Here is a 27227-nt window from a genome sequence, read left to right on the forward strand (position 1 = left end):
GGAAATTCTACCTCTTTTCTCAGTGACAGGACCAGCCTGTGCTTCTTGGAGCTATGGAACTAAATCCTGTTAACCTTATGCTTTTCTAGACCAGCTGAAAATAAAATATTTTTTAGCTCAGTACAGTCTGAGGTCAAGGTAAATAAAGCTAGCTTAGGTAGCATCCAGTCAATCTACTGGAGATTTAGATAAATCTGTTTAAATATAAGCAAGAGTTCTGGAATGGGCTGTTCCATGAAATAAAAGTAATTTATTTAACTTACAAAGGCAAAACTAAACAATGACACTTACTCTTCTTTCTTCTCATAATTCTCATACTTCATAGGCTGCAATTTAAAATCACCTTTGGAGAAAGGTGCTTTTTATTCTAGAATATCTTACAATACAGCACAGACATCAAAATTTTCATTGGAGGAATAAGACAGTTTGTTAACATTTAAATACGCAGACATCCGTTCCAGTCATTGAAGAACATGGGTTTTGTTTACAACAGAAAAATACATCTGACAACAGTAGCTAGTTATATTACAAGCAAACAATATTGAACTCTGCATAGTTTATACAATATACTCTGGTAATAATTTAATTACCAGTTTTATCCACTATTTACTAGCTGGCCACATAAAGCCTGACATTCATCTGAAATGTGGCATTATATGTTCCATTGGTATTCTCTTAACAGCTTCATTTAATGAAGTATTTTCTGGACAAATGACTTTAAAAACTAAAAGCTGACTAGAATGATGGATGTCTTCACTACAAACATTTAGTGCTTACAATACATTCCTAAAGTAAAGGCAGGTGTCCAATAGAAAACATAGCTCTCAGAAAGAAAGGAAAATAGTGTGCAAAATTAAAAACCATCGCATTTAAAAATATGCTGATGTGCAAGTTACAGTATCAACTGTGCAATAATACTAACTGGAAAAAAAATCTCAGCATAAAATGATACATCTCTCACAGTACGTCCTTGATTGCACATGTTCCACGGCATTTGCATCCATTACACTTTCTGGCGAAAATCAAATACACTGAGTACCTTTAATTAAAACTAAACTATTTTACAATGAGAAGTTGTACACATGCTTCAATTAGTGAGAAAAACTGGAATAAAAGTAATCAGAATCATGTCAGAAATGCTCACTGACTTGTAGAGCCACAGTGCTTGTTAAGTGACTGACAACTGTCAGAATCTTTGCAAGACACTTACTAAATGCAGCTTGTGGGTTACTGAACTATAACCCCTCTCTGTCCATCTGTACTGAGTTGAATTCTTTGCTTTCACAATATAGTACATGCATTTCCACCCCACGCATCCTTATGGGCATATTCAAAATATACCCATTGTAAAAGGGTTGGTTTTCTTGGTTTTTTCGATTTTTTTTTTTTTAAATATCTTTTCCCCCACAATACCTAATGCTGCAGTAACTGCTTGGAAAGGAAACATGTTTTCTTTCCACAGTGCATATCACTGTGTTTTTAGCTACTTAAAGGGACATTATATAAAACCAGGATTAGCTCACATAACGTTACAGAATGTCAAAAATGCCTGAAGGTACATTGAAAGCATTGGGAAGAACCCTCATTTTCAGAGTGCCATCTGCTCCACAGGAGAAGATTCGGTTGCCTTGCACAGTTTCAATCTGGGTGACACCAGCACCAATGTTTCTGAAAAGGGACTGCTTTGCGTGTTCATTTTTAAACGAGTGAATTAAATTGTAGCCAGTCAGTCTCCACACCTGTATCAAAAGAATGACAAATGACAAAAGGAGATGAAAATTCAAGGATTTGTATTTTTCCCCCCTAATGTTTCAGATTCCCGGTTGTTCTAAACGCTATTCAGCAAAGATAAAGGGTATTTATTGGTGCCTAGTAGCAACAATTACACCAAGTCCAAGACTCCTGGGAGGCTCTTGATGCAGTGTAAGGCTACCTTAACGTGGACCAGCTGGTCACTGGGCAGGGTGAAGCTGCCCTGTGGCACCTGATCAGAGTCCTCCTCCCAGCTCCCCCCCAAGAAAGCTGCAGAAATGGACAGGTTGCATTTTCATCCAAGATATCTATGGACAGCTTTCCAGCTGCTGGAAGTGCTTTCCTGCTAAGGAATGCTGCAGGGAGTAAGCTGCACAATTATTAAGCATGCAGAGTCATAGGAAGCACAGCTGTCTGTTGTGTCCTAAGCAGCAGGAGCCCTCATCAAGGCCAGGCCACAATCTGTGCAGAGCACAGATTAAGCACCTATTAAACGCTTTGCAGCCCAGCTAAAAGGAAAGAAATCTTTTTCTCCTTTTCTTTACCATGTTCTTGTATTTCCTACTTTTAGTATTCATGAAAAGAGCCCTTTAAAACAGGGACTGTATTTCTGGTTTGGTTTTTTTGTTTTGATGTTGATGTTTGTTTCTTACTACTCTGACATCTTAGTAGTTGTCTGGGGCATCAAGAGAAAAAAATACAACTCAATGTTACAGAAACTTTACACAATGTTGAAGCTGCTGAGCGCCCCCTGTGTTACAAAGAAATGTCCAAAGGCAAAACCAGAACATTTTTAAGAGAGAGGGAAAAACAAAGCTAAGATTTCAGAACCATGCACTTTGCTTTATCCACTTCAAATTCAGTCTCACAACTTTAAAAAGACTATTATTTAGAGGAGGACAAAACCTACTTGCTTTAGAAAGCTACTAGTATATTTAAGTTTATGTTCTAAATGTAAGGCAAGCATCCTGTATATCAAGTGTAGGTTTGGGGTTTTTGGGTTTGTTTTTGTTTTGTTACTGCATTTATCTGGCTATTTGCAACATGCTGATCAACACATGACAATACACTGCTTCAGCTCAACCCTCTCCTACAGAACCCAGCTTCTCCAATCCCTTACCTTCATGTTGCCTTCTGCTGAGCCTGTGACAAAATAGTCCTCAGAAGGATCCAGGGCAAGGGCCTTGACAGCTGACTCGTGGGCTTGGAAGGTAAAAAGAATTTGCCTCTGCCTGATGTCAAAGATGCAGATATATCCCTTCCTACCTCCAGAAATCAGCAGTTGATGCTTGGGTGCATACTGAAGTACTGTGGCACCGTGGTCGTGACAAGTGAAGGCTGAAGAAGAAGGACGTCAGAATTTAATAGACTTGAAATCGTAAGTAGCTTTCAATCTTAAGAAGCATTTCTTCTATAAATTATTATCTGAATATTTTTTAGTTTTACAGATACATTCCTTCATATAGGTACTGCCTTATTAGCTGACAAAAGAGCTATCTAGATCTAATGCACAAGAAAGTATTTTTGATGGTTGAATTTGCTCTTTTAAAAGCCCAGGATGTCATAATTCGATTTCTATAGATTTTTCTGTCATAGTGCAACATGAGAATTTTGTTTTAGTTTATTACAGAAAGAAGAAATTGTTGAACTTGGTCAAATAGACACAAATATCTTTAAGAACCCATTTCAAGTACTGAAAGACAACAGCAGACAAAAGAAACTGCTTCTACTATAATCTACAGTTGTTTTCTGTGCTTCACCAGCGTACTGGATATACTAATTAAGTGTCAGTTTAAGTGAAAGAATAAGAGTTTGATAATGCAGCCTTAATTAGTCTGCTGTTAGGTTTTGTTTTCAGGACTGTACTGAGATATTTTAGACTTTATTAATACTGTCATAAAAGGAGCTTTGTGTATGACCTTATGGACTCTCCCATCTCTGGAAGGGTTCAAGGCCAGGATGGATTGGCTGCTTAGTAATCTGGTCTAGTGGAAAGTGTCCCTGCTCATGGCAGGGGGGTTGGAAAGGGATGATTTTTAAGGTCCTTTCCAACCCAAACCATTGCATGATTCTATGACCTGTGACTTTTCTATACAAAGCAGATTAACACCATGAGAATATGCAGTACCAGTTCTGGTTCATGCATCCCTGTGCAATACCTGCTTGGACCTGTTCCCCAGTAAAAGTTTTTTCCTTTGCACCAAATACATTCCCAAGCTGTATCTCCTTAGTCAGTAAGAAGCAGAGGTTTAATTTTCACCGCAGTACTTACCATGTATAAGACTGTTACTAGATGAAACCAAAGTGTCCCAGAGGCACACATTTCTGAGGGGGAGAAAAGAAAGTCATTATGGCCTGTTACTAAGTGATTCATGGGGTGACATGACTCAGAAAGGGTTCACATTTTATGACAGTCTAGAAGGTAAAACTGAACAAGGAGCTCTTGACACTCTGCAGTCATTGGAGAACATATGCAAAGAACTAAGAACTTTCAATTCCTTTCTCTGCTCTTTTATGCTTTTTAGTGGAACTATAAGTTCTACCTTTAAGATGTGTACCAAGACATTATAGAAGTTTTTCTTTTTGGACAAAAAGAATTATCCTCTTTGCTGAATATATTTCTCCCTCCAGCAATGGCATCACATCACACTGCATTTGGAATACAACTTGAAAAAACTGGTTAACCATTGACCACTCCTCACAAAAACTAAATTTGGGAAGCAAGTAACTGAAAGAATGATGTTCAAAGAAATCATCTGGCAATTCAAGCTGTAACAAAGCTTAGAACACTGAGCCTTAGAATGTCAGTCACATTAATGCCCAAGAGCTACCACGTTAATGGAGATGAACAGGTAGTTTTGGTGAAATTCCTCATTGTTTCTTTAAACACACCTGTTATCATTGGATTGTCCCGATGTAGCAACTAGGCTTGAAGAGGTTATAAATGCAAAGTCACTTGTGGTTTTACTGTGGCACTGCCAACTCTATTAAGAAACAAAACAAACAAAAAAGGTGCAATCTTACCAGATGTTGTTTGCATCAAAAGTTACTACTATGACTCTGATGTCAGTGATAGCAAAACACAAGCAGTCTTTTACACAAAGCTCAAAACTGACAGTTTGAAACCTCAGAGAATGGAACAATGGATTAAAAATCCAGTATAAAATAAAAAGATACTAAAATTAGAGACCTTTGGCACAATATAGTGTATGACAACAGCCTGAATTTCAAATTAAGCATGGTTTTCATGTACTGTTAAGAAGTAGTGAAAAGAATTGAAGAGTGTATTTCCACTAAGTTTTGGGGTTGTAAAGTCATTACTTCTAGCTCTGATTTTTAATTTAATCAAGGGTAATGCTGAAGTAGTATTTGTAATCACACTGTAGCTGATGGTTATTGTGCAATTAGTTTTCCAAAGATGTACTACTGGAACTGTACAGTTGTTTTGACAAAGTATGCCAAGTAAAAAGCAGCAAAATAAAAACTGTCTCAGTAAAGTCATACACTCTTAGCCTGTCTGAAGTCTCAGAGACTTCCCTTTCCTCTGTAATAAGAAAAAAATTAATTCTGTTTACTTACCAGATAGGGCTTAGGATTTGAGGTGGTTTGGTTTACTTGCCAAATACTTAGAAAACCTTCACCATCAGCAACGCCACACTGCAAGGAATGAACTGCATTTATCATCATAATGTACTGGTTACTGGATGTTTACTTCATAATAATTAATAATAGTAAATTGCCAACTTCAGGAAAAAACCCACCTAAACCACCAAACCTTCACCTGTAAATGGAATGTCAACAACAGTGATGGTCAGGTACAAAAAAATAGCGTAGAAGCCAAGTGAGTTCAGTGCTGATTGTTTAGTGATTATTTAAGGATTGATGCTCTCCCGCATACTCAACCCTTTTCTGGAAATGGAGGCTTTGTAAGCATGGAAGCTTATCTTTCAAATCCTAATGTTAAATGCTAAGGCTTACAGAGGTATCATTACTCCATGACTCTACTTGAAAATGGTTAAAAAAGGAAAATGCATGACATATCATTAAAGCCTGATGAGGACAATTGTGGAAGGACTGGGCTCTATCATGAATGGTAAAATGACAAGAGTTATATTAACACTGTATATCCCATACAGCATATTCTGTATTTTACAAAATAATTTTAGAATTATTTAGAATTATTTTTTATATTTTCTCCTTTTAGTTGGGTTTCATGAGTCCCACCTGAGTGACCTTTGTGTGAAGCATGGCGACAACTAGTACATCTCAATTTCTGACTTAAGATTGATTCCCATGTGAAGGTAAGACTGCAATATCTCAAAACACAATCAAAACACAATTTTAAAATCAATTTAAATTACATTTTATGCAACTTGACAATCTTTGAGGTCTTTTCCAACCTTAACGATTCTACGATTCTATTACTGATACAAGTGTGCTTCTGTAAAATAAGGATGCCAAACAGTTTTTTTAAAAATTTAATTTAAAAAGGTTACCACGTGGGAACACAGATTTCAGAACAGAGAGAATAAAAAGTGTGAAAATGCAGCAAATGGGATATGGGATAGCAGTGTGAAGTGACAGAAGAGAAAGGAGAATAAGGGTCAGTGTTTGTTACAAAGCTCCCACATGCAGACAAAATGAATGATACTACTCTAGGATGTCATAACAGTTCTGCATGTCACCAGTTACCACTGTTTAGAGGTCCCAGCACAATCAAATGTTTCCTTATGAATAAAACCCCAACATCCCCCCAAAACTCCTAAATGTTGTACTTACCTTATTGCCCTGGGAGTTGAAATACATCCTTGTAACCCTGGCGTTCCCAGCCTGTCGGAAGCAAACCAACTGCTGGGGTCTTGTCCATTCAAACATTCGAACGCTGCCATCCTGGGCTCCCGTAAGGTCTAAGATAAAAGATGCTCATTAATACTACAGTATTTTGTAGAAAATTGTCCATTCCATACTAGGAAGTGTGATTCACTTACAATACTGGTGGACTGGATGCGAAGCCATTCTCTTGACGTTATTCAGATTTCTTTTAATAAGCTTAATGTAAAACAAAGAAAAATCAGAATAATTTTGAAAACAGACACAAACACACTCTTCAGTTTTGCATATACTACTACATGGTGAGTGTCCCCCAGTTAAAAAAAGTTTGTTAAACTAACTTATTTGCATGGTCCTACATCAGAGCTCCCATAAGAAAGAAAAAAAGCCTGATTGTACCATCGTTTTCTGTATCACAATAATTCTGTGCCACAGTATACAAGAAAATGCTTAGTTTGGCCTTGTTTTTGGCCAGTTGTTGGTCACCATTGGCCATTTGTGCCAACATTAAATTGACAGTAAGATGACTAATGCACACTAGGTCTCTCTACTAAACAAACACAAAAAAAGTGATGCTCTCCTGAGTTGCATGCACAGAAAAGTACTTACCACCCCAGCTCCAGTGCTGGTTTGACCAGTGCCCAACCATGGCATGGATGGAGATGGTTGTATCTGACTCACTCCAAACGCCGGGGCAGTTGACTGAGTGAGTGTTGTAGTGGAACCACGGAAGTCAATGTCATCAGAACTGTGAAAGAACAGCAGTGTTCTGCTTTAAACAAATGTTTCTTTGCTTCTAATGCTCTTTGCTTATTTGTCAAGAGCCTAAGGGCAGTGGGTAGAGGAAGTGATCGTAATAAGACTATAAATTGATAATTCCTCCACTTACATAGAACAAATTCCTTCCAAATGCTACAAAGCTATCCATTTTTAATCTCAAGAGATGGTCCTAATATAAGGATATAAGCTGTCTTGAGAAGAATATTGTTGTACTATTCCTGACTTGTGTGTGCAGTGTGCAAGGGAATGTGGTACACAGGAGTGCTCACAGATCTCAGCACAGTAATGGAGCAGACAGTAATCCAGGTTGTTGTATTATACAACCAGCATCAGCTACCACAACTACCCTCCACATTGCAATGATGCAAGAGAACTACAGTATTTCTAAGGTATTCCTTTATTAGCTTATGCACCATGGAATTTGACTTCACTGTGCAGTGCAAACATGCCTAAAGACACTAATTATTCTCTTGCATTCCCTCACTCATTTGTAAAGCAACCTGAAACTTACTGAAGAAGAGTAAATAACTTTTTTGGTAGGCTCCATTTGTGCCTACACAGGTATTATATATTCAGCCTCACAGTAAACCAATACTCTTATTCATATAACCACAAAGAAACAATCCTACCTTTTAGATTCTCTGTCATATTCTTCCCCAATCCATATAAACGACTGAGCAGCCAGTAGAGCTGAAATATCAAGTTCTTGAACATCATGTGTAGATGCCAAAACAATTTCATTGCTGTTTGCCTATGCAGCACAAATACAAAATTTATATTAACTATAATTAGGATCTTTTTATTACACTTCTTGTAGTATTTGAGGCTTACCTTGTTAACTGCAAATGCCATTATCATATCTGATTCTTTGTGAATGATTTTTGCTTTTCCTCCAGGGTAGCCAAGATCTGCTTCAACCTACAAAACATTTATAAAAAACTTCAGTTAGCATGAAAATCCATTTTGTAGCGGTACATTCAGAGTGCAAAAAATCTATACAAAATTCATGCAAGAAAAGTTCAGTGGCCTCAGCATTGTTTCGGAAGGTGAACTTTAGACTTCTCATACTCTTTGGTGTTCTAGAAGCCAAAAGTTGTGTTTGAGAGTAAGAAACAGAAGTTGTGTGTGCAACACTGTTTACGAGGTGTTCACTCATCCCAATTATCAGGACACCTGAAGTTAGTTCAGTGATTAAAAGCCTGCCACACAGACTACACAGAACATACAGCTTCTGTTAGTCACATTAGAGAAAGAAAGCCAGTTCCACAGAACTTTTAAGAATGTGCTAGAGGTTTGGGAGAAGGGATACTACCTTGTTTTTGTGATCTTCTGCTACGCAGTTTTGTTTGACCTGCTCCACACGATCTTCTACAGACTACATAACATCACACAGTCACAAACACAAAACACATGCACAAACAAATATAAAAAAAGAATGAAACATTCCAAACTAGATTTTAAAGGCCACTCTGTCAGTAAATGATGACAAATGTATTTTTAACTTTTTATAAAAGGCACAGAAACTAAGACAGGAATCTAAACAAACTCACTTAAAATGTAATGCCTCCTAGATGAACACAAGATGTATGATATAGTAAATAAATGGAGGAGTAATACACACACAAACTCCATACTTACAGGAATTCTTAAATATACTAACTCATATACTTATTTCCCATGATATTTATGTGTTGGTCTAAGTTTTCAGTTAGAACTTACAGCAGCTGTAACTGGTTCAATTTGTAAAGCCCCATATTATATATTACTATATAATATTACTCTTATATGTATATATTATTCATGCATATATACATATACACAAATTAATAGTGCATTTAAATTTCTTTTTCTGTATGACACACGAAAAAAACATTACATGAATATTCAAATTTCTTTGCTTATTACCATTATCACAAATGTTCTGTTCATTAGGACAGTATTCAGATACATAAAGGTGAGCTATGTCTTGTCTACATATATTCTGTTCAGTTGATATTCCAATCAACAACATGACAGTCACGTTGATTTTGAAAAAAAATCCAAACGCTTTTAAATGAAAGAAAGGAAACCGAAATGTTAACGAAAAATGGAAAGAAAAAATAAAATAAATACTGGGAAGACTGAGGAACAGTTATAATTGAACTTTCTTTTAAAAAAAAAGTTACATCCTTTGTTTACCTCACTCTGCTTTCTTTTCTTTGTGAATATATATCTTATGAAAGTCTCCTGAAGAAGTTCTTGCTTCACAAGAAAATGCCAGAGCCTTTTTGCTGGAAGAGCTGAGTAATCCTTTGATCTGGATAAAATAGTAGGAGGAAAGAAACAGAGAATATGCTAAGTTGGAAGGGACCCATCAGGATCATTGAAGTCTGACTCCTGGCCCTGCACAGGACAGCCCCAAGAGTCACACTGTGCCTGAGAGCATTGTCCAAACACTTCTTGAACTCAGACAGGTCTGGTGCTGTGACCACTGTACTGGGGCACCTGTTCCAGCACCAAACCACCCTCTGGGTGAAGAAACTCATCCTGATATCAAACCTAAACCTTCCCTGACTCAGCTTCTTGCTGTTCCCTTGGGTCCTGTCTCTGGTCCCCACAGAGCAGAGATCAGTGCCTGCCCCTCCTCTTCCCCTCCCGAGGAAGTTGTAACTGCAATGAGGTCTCCCCTCAGTCTCCTCTTCTCCAGGCTGAACAGACCAAGTGCCCTCAGCCACTCCTCAAGGCCCTTCAGCATCCTCGTTGCCCTCCTTTGGACACTCTCTAATAGCTTTATATCCTTTCTATACCGTGACACCCAAAACTGCCCCAGGTGAGGCCACCCCAGGGCAGAGCAGAGTGGGACAATCCCCTCCCTCGCTCGGACGGCGATGCTGTGCCTGATGTTCCCCAGGACACAGCTGGCCCTCCTGGCTGCCATGTTTAACATCAGTAGGAAATACTCTTTAGAATTTCTGTGATCAGAGAATGTGTCTTTGCTAAGAAAAGAATACTTACTTGAACGGTGTGTTTTCAGGTTCAATCATTGCTTTATTGCGGAGAATAGCTGGTCCTGCACCCACCCCAAGGTCACTGGGGTAAGTATTGATGTAGTTTGGTGGTGGGCCTTCAAATTGGTCCATTCTATCTTGAAGAATCTGTTCCCAGTGTTCCAAATTTTTTATTACAGCAATGCCCAATGGTGATGTTACAGGCAGATCTAAACAGAAATATTACCCAATTAAGGCTTAGGAGACAAAAAATAATCTAAGTTATGGTGCGTATAAAAAACCCAGAATAATACAGCCATCCAAAAAAAATAAACTTGAAAGGAAATGTATGTGTTGGCTATTGTAAAAAATAAGGTATTTAGTTATTTAAATTTTAAAATTAAAAAGCAAAGTCTTACAGAGAGCCACATATACAGAAAAATAAAACGTAAAGCAGGATTTAACTTACCAGTGAATTCCAGACCAGCAATGGGAAAGAAATTCTTAATGTTGTGCAGAACTAATTTTACCATTGTCAGATGCAGAAGAGCCCAGCTGTATAAAAAGAACAGATTTAGTTATGTTAAAATAACATTAAGAGCTATCTACAGAATACTTTTCTTCAACCAGGGTTAGAGTAACAGTGTAGAAGTGTTTTATTTAATCTACACCTCATTCAAAACCTACATGCTTGAAATCAGTAGTCTAAAACATTGTTTTGGAGCTGGCATTGGGGTACCTTATGCTCTTTGTGTCTTAAAAATGAAGATAGGGGTTTCTTATTTCTTTTCCCCTCCCCAAAAAACTGCAAACCACACAGCTTTTGACTTCCTAACCCCTTTTTTTTGGCAAGTAAATGGGAAACTGTGATGAGGATATGTCCCTTCTGTAATCCCATTGCAACAGATAAATCTATCCACAATACTAAAGTTATTTGACTTAAAACTGGATGGTGCTGAAAACCTGTATTTTTTTTTAGATTTGGAAGCAAAGATAAGCACATGACATAATTGTTCTAAAACACTGACAATTTCTGCTAACCTGTAAGAATTGGCATCTGTGTGTTCCTGGATCTGCACATCAGAGAGGAAAGCGTCATCCTCCTCCTCATCACTGTGAATGCTTTCATCAGAATCATATATAACACCACTGTCTGATAAAGGAAGAAATGGCTGCAATGCAAAGTAAAAGTCTGCTATAAAAGCTATTTTCTGATTTCTTAATATTCAACTCTTATTCCAATTATCACTGTCATTGAGTTTAAATGACAGCAATTTAACCTATAAATAAATTTCCCTATAATGTAAGCAAATAGCAAGGGGAAAAGTGTTAATCTCTATTATTGACAAGAGACGTTTTGAAGGTGAAGTAATAGACTTGTAGGCTCTTCATCTTTTATTACAAAGATAATATTCTGCATCTTACAAGAAAGAGCACTTAGAATTTTCACATTATTTTTATCCTTTAAAACTTAATGGAAGAAATATCCTTTTATGAACTGTAACTTTCATTTTCTGTTTTAAATTACCTTTGCCATAAAATAGTCCCACATGCTGAGTTCTGGAGGAATAAACTTTTCTTTGTAAGAGGGTCTTTCTGCAGGTACAGGTGGTGGTACATTGCTGTCTTTCACTGGTCTTCCTGGCACCAGCATTCTCATGTTAAACCGGCGGCGATGTTTATCCATTTCTTCTGATGGAAGAGGAGGTGCTAAATTCAGGTCATTAAAAAAGCTGATATTAATATTGCATCTTTAAAATGGCTGTATTTTGTAACTGAAGCAACTAACACCACTGTTATTGGTACTAATTTCTACTGACTCAGAATCAAAGGCAGCCTAAATAAAGTAAGTGTAATCATAAAAAAGTTCACTTACGATAAATTCAGTAACTGTGGCATTTAGACATTGGACATATTATGAGAAGTACATTTTATTTTACACATTTATATACTGGATTAAGTTCTCAGGAGATGTACCTTTTAAGAAAAAATCTTTTATCTAAAAATTTCTCAAGGAAGAAATTAAGAAACTCAGAAATTTTGTCGAGAAAGAAAGTAATATATAAAATATCACTAAACAGTAAGCTGCACTATTAGCAGTAGTTATTAAAATATAAGCCAAGGAACTCTTAAGATAGAGAAGAAAATTTTAATAGAGACAGGCTTTTTGACACCTGAAGTCTGTTTTAAAGGGTTATGATTTAAAATGCCATAACACTTATCAAAATTTTATTGTGGAATTTGTTCTTCAAAGTCTTATTGGCCAGGCAACATTGAAGATCACACTTACTTTATTACAAGGGAACTAGATACTTAAAAACTTTTTTCTTTCCAAAAAGCCACTACCAACACTCATCTACACTGCAAGTCTTTACAAACCTTCGGTACCATCCTCTGAAACATCAGAAGCTGTAGCAGCTTGTAGGTTAAAGGAAAACAGAATACATCTCAAATAAACACAACTTATAGAACTTATTCATATTAACACCTTGTGAAAATAACTGCCCTAAATGAGTTTAAGTTATTCCATGAATGACAAAAACCTGTTGTGCATACTTATAATGGTTCAATGCCTTATTACTATTTGGTTTTATATCTTGGATATGGAATGTCTAATTTTTGCATAACTTTCAAGCCTATTGTTGATTTGAAAGTTTATGTGATGTGATTTGCAGTATTGCTGCAGTGTGAAGTCCTATGACAAATGGTTGTATTTTTCTTTGTCTTCAGAGCCTGAATTCAATCTCCACTTTTGCTTTTCCTCAAGCAGTATATTAAGACTTGCTCATGTGTCTTTGTAAAAATCCTGGGGTCAGCTGGAGCTTACATATGCATAAGCTGTTTTTCTGACAGATGAAGTTGATATTTCTCCTCTGTGGTTTGTGCTAGGTGAAATCCTACCTTGCAATAGAAACTGGTTTCAGAAATACTGTTTCCAGCTTACTGCAGTCATTAAACAGTAACACTCATCTCACAAACAAAACCCCAGAGGTATTAACACTGATTTATAGTCTGTTTTTTCACCAAAAATAATGGCCGAATGTCCTGAAAAGTGTTATAAGTAAGCATCTAACTGTAACATTAGTAATATAATAACAGTACAGTTTTTATGGCAAATTTAAAATGTGCTGGGTGCCATTACAAATGATAACTGCAAGGCTAATATTTCTTTCTGCTGTTTAGTTAATGTAACAGTTTTCTTGCCAGCAGATTCTTAAATCCTGCTCGCTTGGTTTCGGTCTTTAAAAGGAAAGAAACCTTTTCTACCAGGCTACTAAAAGGTATAAAATGCAAATCATTAGTATGACCTTCAGAGAAGGATGTACCTGGAATATTTTCTGACTGCCTTCGAGGTTTGACGAGAAGCTTCACTCCCCCCCCAAAAACAGCCGCCCACATGCGACTGTTCAAAGGGTGGGCGGCCAGTCGGAACAACTCGTTGCAGGAATTGGTGGCAAGGGCGTGGATGAGGAGGCTCAGGTAGACAGCCACCACAGCTTCACACAGGAGGATGTTGAGCTTTGGTTGATCTTCATCCTGAGCTGAGCTTAACAGGTTGATAAGCGAACTCACGCCTGCAAAGAGGAAAAATTCTGCGTTAAATGAGTAGGAGGACAAACGGGGAATAAAGGAAGTGTTTCACCTCTACATTTAGGGTAAATATCCACTAATACATGATGCTTTTATTCAGACAAAACATACTAAAATACAGTTAGTATATACATATATATATACACACATACTAATACATAATATACTAATAGTTTTTTTAAAATAATAAAGATCAAAATTACAAAAAGCCTTCTTGAGTCTGGGACTTTTGCATTGAACTTCTCTGCCAATACTATGGGCAGCTCAGCATACCTATGAAATTCCTGCACTGTTTCTACAGTTCACCTCAAAAAAACTAAATTTATGCTCATACATTGGAATTAGCTATTCTGATAGCTATACCAACTACAGCATATATTTAAGACTGTAGAGACAGCTAACAGAAATAGCTTTGCTAGGGGGTTAGGTAGGCTGGAGGAAAACATTTTAGAATGACAAATGATCAATGACTTTATCCTAAAGATCACAGTTTCTTCTTCAAGCAAGATGTCTGCCATATAGAAAGTTTATTTTAATTAGTTTTGATACGTGAAAAAGTTAAAGGTTGTCATTAATTTGAGAACTAAATCAGAAACATCATATTACAGGACAGTGAAGTAATTCTGAAATGCGGAGCTGGTCCAGTGGTACTAAAAATAACCTTCTATTTGTCTCACCAGGCCACTGAGCAGGAGATGAGTTTGGAGTTGCATGCTCTTCGATACTTTCTGTCCTCAGCCTGCGTCGATCACTCAAAAGCAGTCCTTGGTAAACCATCCCAGTAAACTGATTGGCTTCTGCTTGACTGCTAAACACAAATACATTTTTTTCTGATGAGAAGGTGAGTGTCCCAAGTGACAGTGACATCACGTTTTCCTATTGTTTATTGACAAAACCTGAATGGTTGCTGTTATTTGTGTAAAACTGACCGTGGGTATCAAAGCTAGCAATGTGTAAACTGTGTAAGTATATCCACACATAAACATTTAATCCCTTTTTTAGACACATGCAGGAAGAATTTCCATTTAGGATATATAAAGTATACTCCAAAGGTAGGACTGTAAGAAAATTTCCCTCTTTACCTGTAGCTGTGGCTGTCACATAGTGCTTGATAAATGGATGCAGAAAGTGAAGCTGCTAAAGAATGAAGTGTGTACACCTAAAATAAAAAGAACCAATAAGCTACATGTTTTATATAAAATGTGAGCAAACTACAATTCTTTTTAAAGAACATTGGAAATGTGTTCTGCAGGGCTGTCCTAGTTTTAAACCAAGTGCAAGAAATAGTAACTGAACATTACTTTAAGTTTACAATGTAGTGCTAAGAAAATCACAACTGTTTGTTCAAGATAATTTGATGGCAGTCACAACCTTCTAGTATTGTGTCAAGATAATTAACTTGATTATAATACAGAACAGCCACAGTAAATGAGCACACTGAAGGAGTGATTAAGTATGTCCTCTTATGATAATGAATTTGATGGAATGGTTCCTGGAAGCTGTACTATATAACATTGCAGTTCAGTGCAGTAATAGTTGCTCAATATGCATAAAATAGTAGTAATAGTTGCTCAATATGCATAAAATACAAAAATTTGTGTAGTCATTATATAATTACTTTATCTAAAATCTCTTTTTTACCTCAGTTATGTGCTTATAAATTTCCGTAAGTCTCCAGGAGTAACAAGAATAACTCCATTTTTGCCTCACAATGCAACAGAAACAGTCCAGTTCTTAAACAGAAGAAATGCAAGGATTTCTTGGAAAGCTCAATGAAATCCACAGTGTGAAGAAAATGGTACTGTCAAACTGTTAAAAAAGTAAACTTTTTTAAACTCACCCTGTGTTTGTTCCTATCTTTCCTACTATCTTTCCATTTAATCAAATGTTAGGTCTTAGATTAAAACTATGGATTATTTAAATGGTTGTCTTGCAGTTAGGAAGTGTCAGCTCTTCTTTCTGAATTCTCTTTTAAGAATTTATGAGTTTTTAGAGTAAGAAAGATGCTTGCTGTAGCATAATGCAGAATGGAGAAGAAGTCAAGATGTAGGAGAGAAAATGAGACGTAAATGAGCTTGGGTTACAGTTTTAGAACTTAACTGCCTTGCAGTGGGACATTCCATTTACTTTCCTGTTTTTCTCTACTTTCATTTAGTCAAATTAATTTAGATTGGTATTCATGTTCATTAAATATACAAAATAATGATTTAGGTTCTTGCTAATTAACTGTGTCCTAGTCTCATGCTCTTTGGCTTTTCCCTTCCTGTATTTACTGAATCTGAATGGAATTTATTCACCCCTAAGTACACAGTCAGATAAAGTATTTCACCACAGTTCTGTAAAAAACCCTCATACAGTTGGGGAAGTCTGCACTACAGTAAGGTTTATAGTATCTATATTAATAGAATACTGTAATATAACTTACAGTCTCATCTCTGCTTTCATTAGTCTCTCTACAGGATTCGATCAGAATGATAATAATTAGTTAACTGCCATGGTCATGCTGTTTTAAGAGCCAAGAATTCAGTGAACATTCACATTTGGAATAGTTTCCTGAGAAAAACCAGAATTTGGATGAAAGGGAACTAACTAGACCCAAAAAGATGTCAGAAAGCAAGTGGTTAACCAGCGTGTTCACTTCACCAGACTTAAAGGAAAACGTCAGTATTGTAAAAAGGTAAGTGCTGAAAAATTAACTCAAACACTACATTTTATTTTTCACATGCTCACTCCCCATTTCATAAAAAAAAAAATCATTCAGCATCTCCTGAAAGCTTTTTATTACCTTGACATCTTCAACATTAGGATGTGGTGGTGATTTCATCTGCACGATAGTGTAAAGAATATCGTGAATGTGGTTGTTTAAATACAGCACAGGATTAGCTATCACAGTTTTTGTGGATGCTATGCTTGCAGAAAGCAAGGGTAGTGTTGTGGGTAGTGGAAGTGGAGACTGAAGTTGTTTCACAGTAGTTTCCTGTTTAAAAGAAAAGACTGTATTTAAAATTATTGCTTTGAGAAAAACAAGTTTAGAAATAGACATAATTTTACATATTTTATTTACATAATTTATTTATTTACAAACTTTACATCTTAAATATATTTCCCAGGTTATTTGTCCTCTTCCACTGCTGTCCACTCAGTACAGATGGGATTTTACTGCCAAAAGCAAGTTCTTATTTACTCTAATAACAAGGTTCAGACCTGATAGCCAAGTTTGCTTTTTGATTAAGTGCAGGAAGAGTACTTTCATGTAGTTCATTAGGAAGTGTTGAGATTGTCTATTAAGGGATATTAACTAAAACTGTACTTGCATTAGCATAAGTTGACATAATACTCACTGGTCTGAGTTTAGTGACAGAGTAAAATTTGCACTCATCTGAGTTTCTCAAGGGAAATGAATGGAACTTTTTTTTATTCTTAAAAGTACTAAGGATGTACTAAAAAGTACTAAAATGCTAAGCCAAGTACCACCAAAACAGCTGTCTATTGCTTCTATTTGAAATATGAGAAATCTAGGATTAGAGCATGTTAAATTACTTGCCCAGTATCAGATTATCTGCTGTAGCTCAGGTTAGTCATTAACATTTGCTATAAAATATCTCTTTTTGTATGAAATAAATGTAGAAAATGCCATAATATAGTAAAAGAAAGCACTAACCTGTCTGACTTTATGTTATTTGTTGACCTTTGCAGCTAAAACCTCATTTCTTGTGGTATCCTTGCATGATTTGCAGAGGTGTAGGGAATGAGATTTTATTGTATTTCAGTAACTGTGAATTTAATTTATTATATAGGTACCTAGAATACTGTGGCCAAAATTATGCCATTGTAACACAGATATAATGCTGCAACTATAATATAAACAGCAACTTTTATATTCCACAATCATAAGTAGCCTGATCCTCAGTGTCACGTAACAGGTTCTTAAGAACCAAGTCATCAGGATGTGGAACAGCAGCATACTTAGATACAAAGTTCTTTCTCTGAGAACATTAAAATGATCTTGATCATTAGGCTTGCAGAACACAAGCAGCATCTATCTAGGCACAAACTTAGGCATTTGACATAACTGACAGTCTGGAACTGTTCACATTCATGAATAGAAATTAGTTGAATTTGCTTTACCTGCTGTGACTCTTGCAGCAAGAACTTCAGCTCCATTCTTACAGATGCCAAGCCTCCACCTTGTGCCCCATGAAGACTACAGTAACTTAGAAAAACTCTCAGCAGAGCTTGGTTCTTCTGCAGCCACCACTTCCTTCTTTCAGCATGTTCTCGTTTCGCCTGTAACCTCCGTCTCTCTATCTGGTGCCGTTCATAGGAACCAATATCTGGCTTATCCATAATATCTTCGTGGTCAAGTAGATCCCCATTTACTTTGGTATAGGTTTTACAATAGTCTTTGTCCCCTGCATCATGGTTGCATATTTCATGCATAGCAGCAATTTCTTTTTCAAGCCAGTTGTACAGCTGAAACCTGAGCTTCCCTCCATCCACTTCGTAACCTGTAGCCAAAGTCCTCAGTTCAGTCATAAGGATCTTCAAACAGGCTCTGAACTTCAATTGTTCAGCAATAACATCAACCTCAGTGTCTCCTGCATCAGAAACCTCCCCACGTGGTGTTTGTGCCATGCTGGTGTCTGGGGTTCTCTCATCTTCTCCACTCTTAGAATCGGATTTTTTCATCATTAAACCAACATCCTTGTCCTCTTCATCTGACCCATTTTTGTCTTCACCCCAATCAAGAGTAAGGGGCTCATCATCAAATTTTACTGCTGGTTGACTCCAGTCAAATTGTGCTGAAGATTCAGCAGTATTATCCAAAGCAAAGGAAGTTGAAATGGGCTTTGACCAGTCTATATCACCAATTCCAGCACCATCCTGTAGGGCTTTGGAATCTGAAACACCATCCTGTATTGGAGGACCAGATGAATCTTTTTCTGCATCTACAGTAGACTTTTTTCTTACTTTTGGAATTTTGGAAAGAACTTCAAGAGCTAGCACAGGGCAGCCCACTTTGAAATGAGCATTTGCAGTAGTGAAGAATAATTTTCTTTCTATAAGATTAATTTTATCCACAAAGCTTTTCTCAGTTGTTAGACCTAAGGTGGCCAAGGTTCCTTCTGGTGAGCTGAAATATCTTCTGATGAGCAAAGGGTGGGTCCGAAGATAATTGTAAAAACTGAATACCATAGGGTTGCATGATTTGACGATAACTAAGGAATTAAACAGATAAGACACCTTTTGAAAATGGCTTTAAAATGGTATTATTCTGTTTTGCAGTATTTCCTGCATTAGACATTTGTCAAAACACAAGAACAAAGACAGCTTTGGGTCTAGTTACCAAAACAAAATGAAAGAATTACTTACTCCCCACAAAAAGATTAAAGGTATGAGCTGAATGAGTAAAAAGATACTAAATTCTCTCATTTGCCTCACTGATATATTGCATTCACTAAGCCTAAACACAGCTGAGATTATCAGCCAGGTCTCCCCAAGAAAGGCAATATGAAACCTATGTAGACACCTGTCATTTAAACATTAATCTTGAAGAGATGGGATAGGAAATCCTGCTAGAATACTGCTAATTCCTAGAAGCAAGAATGAGAATTTAAGTCCACTGGAATAAAGACCAGCCAGCATTCAGTACTAGAGAAGTATTGTAAGGAAGTATCAAAGACAGCCCTCCTGAGCTTAGCTGACACCAGGAACCAAGTCTGGTGTTAGAGGGTTGGAGAGAATCCTCAGAAAAAAACTGGAAAAAGATTTTTATATTTTTATTTAGTATTTCTCCTTCTGTTCTTTTTCTTAATAAGTTTGTCCCAACAGACTAATGTTATTCCTTACCTGGGTTTTCATCATCATCTTTAGGTGTTTGTTCCAATAATGTATCCAGTGCTCGTGTGTAATCTTTCATTATCCAGTATGCAATGCTTCTCAGAAATGGATCAGGATGCAGTTTAGTACAACTGAACCCAGTTCCATCCTTCTGGCAACCCAAAATCTTTTCATAAAGGATGGAGGTGTATGTGACAGAGGTTTCAAACTCTGATTCATACAGACGAGCAATGACCATAGCCAGCTGGATGTCTTCCATTTTCTCAAGGCACACCTATGATAAGCAGTGGGGAAAAGGTTGTTTTATGAGGAAAAAGTTGTTCTATAAAATAAAGTGAATAGCAATATATGTTTACAAAAGAGATTTTTTTTTTCTCATCATATCTGTTCTTTAAAGTATAAATCAATCTTTGGGTCAAAAACGTGACAAGTAATCTATAGCCAAGTAAGATATTTTCTTCTGTTTGGAAAGAGGTGTACTTTTCCCTATTTCAGGAATTGTGATAGGCATAGTGGTACATCAGCATGTAAAAAATTAATATGGCAGAAGTAAAAATGTCTATTTTTATTCTATCTAGTAGTATAATTGTACCTTCCAACTTTAATGTTATTACATCACTGGTAAGATATTTTTCACACTGTCTTGTGTGCAGAATTACATCTCAGAGGAAAATACATTCTCCAGTGAAAACAAATATACTGCATAGAAATAGGCAGGATAACTAAAGATTCTCTAATTCCCATACTCTCCTGAGAGGTACTGCTTGGCTTATGATCCTTGTTACAGCTCCCCCCTCCCATGTGGCAAGGAACATCACAGCTCCACTGAAAAGGGATCCCTGGGCTGCTTCAAGAGAACTCTTGAGTTCTTTTTCTACTCAGTGTAGTATCAATAGGTCATGCAGAATAGCTGGAGGCTGAACACACTGCTACAACTTAACCGTGCTGATCAAACTGAGTTTTGCCAGAAAGGTCACTACTAGTATTCCCAAGAGTGCTTCTACTGAGCACTGATGTATCTGAACAATTATTCCGGCCTTCAGATCAGCTTCCATGACACTTTTCACATTAGTGTGGAGGTAAATGGTATGTCTGCAGGGCACAAGGGGCTCCTGTGTGGACACACCATCCCATTTTGTGCTGCCACAATTCGGGAAAACTTCATCAAAGAACAGCGAGCAACGATGTAGTTACACAGGTCAAATTAGAAACTGAAACTTAATTTCTCAAAAGCAGATACCTCTATAGCATCTTTTAGTGAACCTGCCAGCAAGAAAAATGCAGCTGACTGCTCAAAGCGTTGTTTTCCCAACAAAGCAAAAGCATTTTTTAAAGCAGCTTTACGCCATCGATCTTCATTGAAGTTGTGGCTGAAAAAGGCAGTCATCTTTTCATCATGCTGGGACCTGCATAGAGAAATGCAATGTATACAGCTATTTATTACATAACCTCAGCATACTATCACTTGAGCAACATTACTTGAAATTAAACTCTAATCTTGAATGAGTTCTGCTTTGCATTCCTGGTTCAATTAATATTTAATCAAACTTGCAGTCAGCAGAACTCACCTGAACAGACCCCACACCACTGCCTTTTTCTTCATAGCAAGGTAAAAAAGTGCAGCATCTAAGGCATCATTGTTCCTCTGGAATGACGCTTTTGCAACCTGTAGTGAACAAAGCCTACTATTATTAATGGAAATATAAAAGGCTGCCTTTAGCTACATAACCTGTGTTCTTTAGCTGTTTAACAGGGAGGATGGTTTAGTGACTGCATTATCTCTACAAACCAACAAAGTAACTTCTGTGAGAATGTTTTACTCATATGTAACAGAGCTCTATACTGTAAATGCTTTTAGGAGTCAGAAAACCAGCACTATTGCAGAGAGCAATAGTGGGATATTATGAATGTGCAAATAAAAATATTTTCTTTAAAAGTGTAACAGTAACTAATACTATTAGGTGAAATTCATCTGGCAAGCCATTATTTAAAAATACTTAAGCTAATAACAGTATTTGCTTAAAGAACAGTTTGGGTTTTATATAGGAATCAGATGAAATTGCATTTGATTTGGAGTACTAGGATAATTGTTTTGCTCCTGGATTCTTTAATTTCCCGTAACTTGAAAAAATGTATTTTTTACATTAGATGACTTGCAAATTTAATAGAGTAGTAAGTAGTGTTCCATAGATATTTTAAAGATTGCATTTCTTGTTGTAATTCAAAGCAAATGTAGTAATTATACAAATCCATCAAACCTCAAGTTATAAGAAAGCTGAAATTTGTATTATTTAATGAGATTTAAACTTTGTTGGTAGCTATGGGAAACAGTTTTAGCTATTATTTCGAAAATACATTGCACTTTATCCATTTTAGACCTCTCACAAGAAAACTCTGCACACAAATGAGATTTAGTGTTATTTTGGTTCTACATAATATAGGTATATATTGCCAAAACCCAGTAATTTCGTAACTCTTCAGAAGAGTAAAATTTGCATTTATTTGCAGTTCAGTTACTTTATGTTCTATAGGACTTCATTATAAACAATACAACACTTGCAAAAAAGTCCTTCATATAGGGTTTTTATTGACTAATATTTTTAGATAGATACATTTCTCATAGAAAACCTACTGCTGAACTGAAAGCATTATTACCTGTTTAAATCTGTAGACTGTCTCATAGCTGAAAGCAAGATTTTTCTTGAAACAGAGCACTTACTATGATCTTTAATACACTATAAAATACGTGGGGGAGAGAATTTAGGCATTTCAAAAACAGCTTTTCCCAAGATCAGTTGAATTTTATCTTACTACTGAATAATGACATTTGTAAGGCAGGACTGCCAACATCAGCTGGCATAGAAGAACTAATTATGCAGCCTCCTGGCTGGGCTGGAGTACAAAGGAACCTGCTTACACAACTCACCATGCACACCTGTGAAGGCACAACTAACAGCACGTAAGGAGAGTTTGTGAGCAATAAAAAGTACCTTCTCAATGCACCTTCGGAGCGTGTTGATATTCCTGACCCACCAACCAATCCCCATAGCTCTTAATTCAGACCACTGTGGGTCTCCCTTCTGGATAGCAGGAATCATATTGATCAACTCCTCCTCGGCCTCAGAATGAAAAGCCCACGCAAAATGGCAAGTAGACAGGCCTAAACAATAACACAAACCAATAACATTCAGAAGACTGACTTGTTAATAAGCAAATGGAATATGTCAGAGAGTTAAAATGGGATCTCCAGCCCAGGAGTTGGGTAGAGAGACTGTTTCCCTCAACAGGAAGTTGGAGCTGTTAAAGGAACAGCTGAAATATATTTTTTGCTTGTTAGGGATGTCCTCTCCTCAGTGCTTCTTTTGTAACCTTCCAGCACCCCACTCTTAAATGTACTAAACTTACATGCTGAAAGACTGAAGGAAAAGCATTGTTATCACAGAAGCAGACCCATTCTGGGCCAGAAACATTTGTCTCTGCTTTTTAGGTGGTAACTACTTTTCTTTCCTGTATTTTTACAACAGCGTTTACTCGTATTGAGCAAGGGAAAAAAACGCAGTGATGAAAATGATAAAACAATCTTTAAGGTAAGGTAAAGCCAAGCTAAGGTAAAGAAGTGTTCATTACCCCAGCACAAACACTGAATTACATATACAATCTGTATTTTCTCTGGTTGGAGAACTTATGCCTCAAACTGAATAGGCCAGAATCTGCTCTAGAGTTATCCTTTTTTTTGCTATTCACAGTGCACACAGGGAAGTCTGTACTAAGCCTCTGCAAGACAATGAAAGCCTTAATGAAACAGAAAATTAATATAAATATAAATATAATTTATAAATCTATTATAAATAAAACATAACCAGAGCGTGTCAGCTCAAGGGGATCCAATGGAAGCAATACTTTCTCTAAGGATTACCTTGGTGAAGCAGCTGAACTCGGTACAGAGGGGGCAGTGATGTCAGAAGGCAAGTGTGCAAGCGCATCGCCAACAAGTATCGTAAGCCACATTCATCTAAGGTATCTCTTCCTGTGAAATACAAAATACTGACTTTTGAACTACAAGAGACATATATACAAGTTATCATATACAGTGTGTGAGGAATGTATGTTTCTAAGCTTGCCAAGAGCCTGAACCACAAGTTATTTATTATGCATGAAATATAAGAAGAGATTCGTATTTTATTTTCTTTCTTACAGTATCTAATCTGAATAACTGATGCTAGATTTCAGTTTAGTTATCCCCAAATACCCAAGGACCAAGTTTACCTTTGCTGAGGTTTATTGAATTAACAAGAATGTTAATTCAATAACGTCAGTTACTAACCTGAGTAATTTTTATCTCTGTTCTCATCTAGTTCAGTGCTCGTTGTGGCCACAGTGTCTGCCAAAGCTACAAGGAACATCTGCTCCAGTCGAGTGAGGCCTGGCAGACTTGAGTGCATCAGGTGGCTTGAAAGGACACTCGCGTGTTCTCGGCCAAAGTAAGTTGGACCGTACTGTGACAGATTAATAACTTTGGATTTACTCTCCCTCTTCTCAGGCTCAAAATCTATAAAGTCTTCGGTTGTAACAGGTTGGATCTGGAACAGATCCGAGTACTGATCCTCTGTTTTTCTCTTAGCCTGGTCTTCAGAGCCCTGAGGTATTTTAGAAGTTTCTTCAGACACATAGGTGGCATCCTGATCTGCAGCCAGCAGTGCATACAGTGGCAGTGGGGGAATGGAGTCTATCTCAGTGTAGTCTCGAGTACCATCTTTCCCAGCAGTGATGGTGTCCTTTGCAGTGCTGCCACTGACGCTGATGGTGCGAGACAGGTGGCGTTTAGGACCAGTCCCTTCTCCAGCTTCTGTGTCTTTAACTATTGCAACTTCTCCCGCAATACATTTAACTAAATGGGATAGAATGGCTTTGGCTCGGCGAACTTTACCCAGATCCATAAGTTCTAATAACTGGGTTGGATGATACTGGGGTAGAGTAGGTGAAAGAACATGAGCAGCTTCAAAGAGGCCTCCGTCCTGAATTACTGTTGGAGTGCCAAAAACATCATCCACAACACCTGCCCCATCAATCACACTGGTCTTCTTCATTATCAAGCTTGTTTTAAGTGGATCTTGTGTTGCTGAGTCTTCAGCAGTAAAAACATCACTTTCTCCATCACCAAACTTGACAGTGTGTTTCCACTGGGCATAAACGTGCATTTCACAGTCCATCCCCACTACCAGGATGCCATCTCTCACCCAGGACAAGGAAACAGGCAGTGAAGGAGTGCCATCCACAGATGATACCAAATCAATGGACCTAAGCAACACCCACTTTGACTTCACACCTTGTTTTATGCTCCCACCTAGTGGCAAGGTAATGACAGCTACTCCCTCTTTGCTGTTTGTTTGATCTGTTACAATTCCCGAAAGTCTTCCATACATGAAGATGTTGGCACCAACTCCGACTGTCAGTATATGTGAACCATCTTCTTTTGAAACCCAGTCCAAATGCACCAAATGCTTGATACTGGGCACCAGGTATCTGTCTTTATTCAAAAACGCATCTGATTTACTGTAAACAAATAAATTACTATCTACACTGATCCTTGAATCAAGTACACTTCCAACCTTAACTAAATCATCCAGATGAATTGTCTGTTCCAAAACCCATTCTGATCCTCCTGTAGACTCACATTCAAGTATACAAACATGCATGGAAAATTCTTTGGAAACAAAGCCATTATGCTGTATGGGCTGTTTGTAGGCTACTGCCAGACGTCCTGTGTAAGAACAGCTCACAGCAACCGGCCTTCCTACTAAGCTCACTGTGCTGCTGTTGTCTTCTCCTTCATCGTTCATCAAAGGCCATTTTCTCCAGTGATATGTTTCCTTTTCTTCATTGTTGCTGTTCAGGTCTGTCTCTACAGTGCATCTCCAGAACCGCACTTTGTTGTCTGAACACGATGTTACTATCAAATAAGGTGCAAGGCAGACTGGGTATATTGATGAAGAACTCAAGTGACCTGAAGTTAGAACAAACACATTTACTTTTAGTAATATACAGTAGGATGCCTGCATGAATAAGGCAGACATAACAGTGTCTACCTACAACCTGGTATTATTTTTTTAATTTGGATTTGGGTAAGGGCAAGTAACATTAAGGCTGGTGATAGTCTTACAGCTTGAACAATACTTATCGTCTGCATTTTTGGTCACTATTCAAATATGATAAATTGGAATTCAACAACAAAAGGAATACAAAGCCTTAATCAGATGAGATTAACAATATTAAGATTAGGTTTATATAGCGTATCAAAATGAAACCTAAGAGGCAAAGGGAAAAAAACACAACAGGAGAGACAGAAAGACAGACAAACAGAAGAAGCTGTAGGTGCATCAGGTGAAAAAAGCACTACATACCAAACACAGTAATGCTGACAGATGAACAAGCAGGTATAAATTGTTCATTAATAAATTAAGGTTAAAAGTTACATTTCCAACTATTAGAGCAGTAAGTTTCAAGAATATCTCTCCTGTGGGGTCTTGATACCTTTATCGAAGAAGAACATGACATGGGCACAATAATTTGAAAGCACCTTTATAGTCCTGAACTTCCTGTATCAGTAACTCAGAATGGGATAGGCTGGGGAGATACAATCCTATAAACTAGGAGGTAAATCAGTGAACCAACTGGATAGAAAAAAATGTTAAAGCTACCTGCTGAAGGAGTTGCTCTCACTACTTCTACACCAACAGGAAGATCCAGAGGTTGGCTGTACACAAGTCTGGAGCTCAGGATGAGTTTACTGGCAGTCTGAAGATTAGCAATTGATGAAGATCGTGGAATGGGACTTATGCCAGGTGATACATCTGGAGAGGAATCCACAGTCTTTTGCTCAGGTACACTAAGCTTATTATCTGATGAAGATGCTTCACTTGGTTTTGCTATATAAAAAAAAAACACACTAAGAATGTTAAAAAAATTGTTTATAAAAACAAGGCATGAATACCCCTTAATCAAATATATTTGTTTTTATCAGTGCTCGAGTTACACAGAAAATTATATGATGTGTGCAGGCAGTGTCAGTTTTATTGCATGCTGTGACTATTAATTTTAAGATATCCATAACATTCTGAAATTCTGATAGTCTGAAATAAAGATTTCAGTGCTTAAGTACATTACTTACTCCATCAAAAAATTTATATGTTACCATTGGCATAGAATGCAACCAGTGTTTGTAAGGAATCTCATTGCTTCTACTGCATTGATTAATTGTTTTAAAATAAACCACTAAATTTTAAGTTTTATTTGAAATAATATGAAAGAAATGTCTCTCTCTAAGAATATTCCAGTCACTCACTCACCTAAACAGGCTTGCACAGACTTGAGATGAAGATGCCACATCTGAAGAACAGAACAGCCATTACTATCTTTTTCAATTACTACAAGGTAGAACTTCTCTGAGAAAGGTGGTGGACGATACCC

The 27227-nt window shown here is 37.1% G+C and overlaps 1 protein-coding gene across 4 annotated transcripts in view; it reads right to left on the reverse strand.

Moving 5' to 3' along the window:
• Nucleotides 1-230: 230 nt before the first annotated feature.
• Nucleotides 231-27227, reverse strand: part of DMXL2 (Dmx like 2) — a 49345-nt gene continuing 22348 nt past the window's right edge. The window contains exons 16-44 of one of the 4 annotated variants that reach the window (XM_027688200.1): nucleotides 27107-27226; nucleotides 26459-26686; nucleotides 24085-25764; nucleotides 23677-23787; nucleotides 22751-22920; nucleotides 21329-21426; nucleotides 21001-21166; nucleotides 19770-20034; nucleotides 18048-19138; nucleotides 16705-16896; nucleotides 15002-15078; nucleotides 14597-14724; nucleotides 13655-13903; nucleotides 11857-12038; nucleotides 11370-11500; nucleotides 10798-10883; nucleotides 10357-10558; nucleotides 9541-9658; nucleotides 8675-8737; nucleotides 8194-8280; nucleotides 7992-8113; nucleotides 7192-7330; nucleotides 6741-6801; nucleotides 6532-6659; nucleotides 5332-5409; nucleotides 4645-4736; nucleotides 4025-4077; nucleotides 2873-3090; nucleotides 231-1739 (exon numbers count right to left, since the gene is read on the reverse strand). In XM_027688200.1, coding sequence (XP_027544001.1) covers nucleotides 1530-1739; nucleotides 2873-3090; nucleotides 4025-4077; nucleotides 4645-4736; nucleotides 5332-5409; nucleotides 6532-6659; nucleotides 6741-6801; nucleotides 7192-7330; nucleotides 7992-8113; nucleotides 8194-8280; nucleotides 8675-8737; nucleotides 9541-9658; nucleotides 10357-10558; nucleotides 10798-10883; nucleotides 11370-11500; nucleotides 11857-12038; nucleotides 13655-13903; nucleotides 14597-14724; nucleotides 15002-15078; nucleotides 16705-16896; nucleotides 18048-19138; nucleotides 19770-20034; nucleotides 21001-21166; nucleotides 21329-21426; nucleotides 22751-22920; nucleotides 23677-23787; nucleotides 24085-25764; nucleotides 26459-26686; nucleotides 27107-27226 — 6545 coding nt within the window. In that variant the 3' untranslated portion in view covers nucleotides 231-1529. Of the gene's footprint in view, nucleotides 1740-2872; nucleotides 3091-4024; nucleotides 4078-4644; nucleotides 4737-5331; nucleotides 5410-6531; nucleotides 6660-6740; nucleotides 6802-7191; nucleotides 7331-7991; nucleotides 8114-8193; nucleotides 8281-8674; nucleotides 8738-9540; nucleotides 9659-10356; nucleotides 10559-10797; nucleotides 10884-11369; nucleotides 11501-11856; nucleotides 12039-13654; nucleotides 13904-14596; nucleotides 14728-15001; nucleotides 15079-16704; nucleotides 16897-18047; nucleotides 19139-19769; nucleotides 20035-21000; nucleotides 21167-21328; nucleotides 21427-22750; nucleotides 22921-23676; nucleotides 23788-24084; nucleotides 25765-26458; nucleotides 26687-27106; nucleotide 27227 lie in introns of all 4 variants that reach the window. The other 3 variants (XM_027688199.1, XM_027688202.1, XM_027688201.1) reach the window with 3 other exon arrangements.

Source organism: Neopelma chrysocephalum, unplaced genomic scaffold (assembly GCF_003984885.1).
Source record: "Neopelma chrysocephalum unplaced genomic scaffold, ASM398488v2 Primary Assembly neopelma1_75, whole genome shotgun sequence".
Lineage (NCBI taxonomy): Eukaryota > Metazoa > Chordata > Aves > Passeriformes > Pipridae > Neopelma > Neopelma chrysocephalum.